The 2,125-nt window shown below is 25.3% G+C and overlaps 1 protein-coding gene across 1 annotated transcript; it reads right to left on the reverse strand.

Annotated features, from left to right (window-relative positions):
* Positions 1-1,043: 1,043 nt before the first annotated feature.
* TRIREDRAFT_112651 (uncharacterized protein) lies at positions 1,044-1,905 on the reverse strand (the record flags this gene model as incomplete). The annotated part of the gene is made up of 5 exons (XM_006969922.1): positions 1,044-1,190; positions 1,278-1,305; positions 1,445-1,452; positions 1,758-1,765; positions 1,896-1,905. The coding sequence occupies 5 exons, from the start codon at positions 1,903-1,905 to the stop codon at positions 1,044-1,046; spliced, it is 201 nt and encodes a 66-aa protein (XP_006969984.1).
* Positions 1,906-2,125: the final 220 nt, after the last annotated feature.

A 2,125-nucleotide genomic window follows, 5' to 3' on the forward strand; every position in this document is an offset into this window, starting at 1 on the left:
ATTAATATAGTATTGCTTAATAACTTAGCTAAGAGATTTAGTATAGTAAGCTATATTATATTAGTTAAAAATAAACTAGTTTATTAAAAAAGTAAATAATAAACTATTATTACTATAAGCTTAACTAAAGCTAAATTTATAAATCTTACCTTAGCTAAAATATTAGCTATTTAAATTAAGAAAATCCTTAATAATCTAAGTATTAAAGACTAAAAGCCTATACTTAAGGGGTTTAGAAGTTAACTACTTACTATAAAAGCATAGCTTATTATAAAGGGCCTGTTAATTAGGAAAATAGAATATTAATTTAAAAAGTAAATATAATACCTGGCTTTATATATAATTTATATAGTATTTAAGGTAGCATTTTAGTATAAAGTAAATATCTTATTAAACAGCTTATATAGTAAGTGGTTTATATATCTAGTTATATATATACTATACTTAAAATCAGGTACTGTTTTTTTTTAAATTAATATCCTATTTTTCTAATTAATAGGCCCCCTGTAGTAAGCTATGCTTTTATAATAAGTGGTTAACTTTTAAGACCCCCTAAGTAATTCTATATACTAATTCTTAAAATACTAGAATTACTATTCTTAATTTATATAATATAATATAAATAAGGCATATAAATATTTATTTTAAATAGATTATTAATAAAGTAAAATAAAGAGACTTTAAGATATAGTAAATTAGTATATAAAAAATAACTGCAAATAGTTTAATAAAGCCACTTATAAAGATTAAGCATACTAAATTTATAAAGCTTTTAAAAATAATTAAGAGTCCTCCTATTTAAACTATAGTATATCTCTATTTAAACTATAGTAGTCTATGCATAAGGTAAAATTCCTATGCATACACTATCACTTCTATTACTATATACTTATTTACAGTATAAGCTAATGGCAGGCTTGTCTTCACATAACGCTATACATAGTCACGGCTTCTACCTATATTCAACTATCGCGGCCAACCTCACCGCGGCCGACCTCACCGCAGCCGACCACCTTATTACAGCGCGAGATCAACAGCATCGCTTAAAATTGCCATATAGCTAAGGAGGTGGCCGTAGCAGAGGCAGCAGCAGCAGTAGTAGAGGCAGAGGCAGAAGTAGCATATACTTTAGTGTGATCCTGTATGCCCTTTACCTCACGATCTTTATGGATCTCTGATGGTAATAACTTCTAGTGTGTAATACTATATTCTAGTGCTTAGGTATAAGATATTTTACCTAGGGGGTTACTTAGGGGGTCTAGAAGTCGACCACTTACTGTAAAAGCATAGCTTACTACAGGGGGCCTATTAATTAAGAAAATAGGATGTTAATTTAAAAAAAAACAGTACCTAATTTTAGGTGTAGTATGCATATAACTAGATATACTAATCACTTATTATATAAGCTGTTTAATAAGATATTTACCTTATACTAAAATATTACTTTAAATACTATATAAATTATATATAAAGCTAGGTATTATATTTATTTTTTAAATTAATATCTTATTTTCTTAATTAATAGGCCTTTTATAGTAAGCTATGCTTTTATAGTAAGTAGTTAACTTTTAAGACCCCCCTAGTAGTTTAGCTAGTAGTATAAACTACTATAGTTTAAATAGGAATATGTTATAATATAAATAGGAGGACTTATAGTTAATGCTATTTAATAGTTAAGATTTATTTAAAGTTTATATATTTATTAAATAGTAAGGGTAATTATAATAAGTATACTAATTTTATTACCTTAACTATACCTTATTTCCTATTTTCTTTTCTTATACTAATAAGGATTTAAACTATAATAGGTTTATATTTAATATAGTTTAAAAGTGCTAGATTTATAATAAAAAGTAGTATAAGTCTTCTTATCCTTCCTAAATTATAATACTAACTTGAAGGCATTTTAAGATAAGCAGCTACTTTAACTAGGTCTATATTAAAGAGACCTTTATTATAAAAGGCATCTTATTTACTAATTAAGATAAATTTATCTCCTATACTTTTAATACTTTAGGATATAAGTATCTTATTAAACCCTAACTATTAATAATACTAATATATCTTTTATAAGAAAAGCATCCTATTTAATAAAAAAAAAGCTGCTTAAAAGCTTTAGAAGTAA

This window comes from Trichoderma reesei (genome assembly GCF_000167675.1).
Source record: "Trichoderma reesei QM6a unplaced genomic scaffold TRIREscaffold_52, whole genome shotgun sequence".
Taxonomy (NCBI): Eukaryota; Fungi; Ascomycota; class Sordariomycetes; order Hypocreales; family Hypocreaceae; genus Trichoderma; species Trichoderma reesei.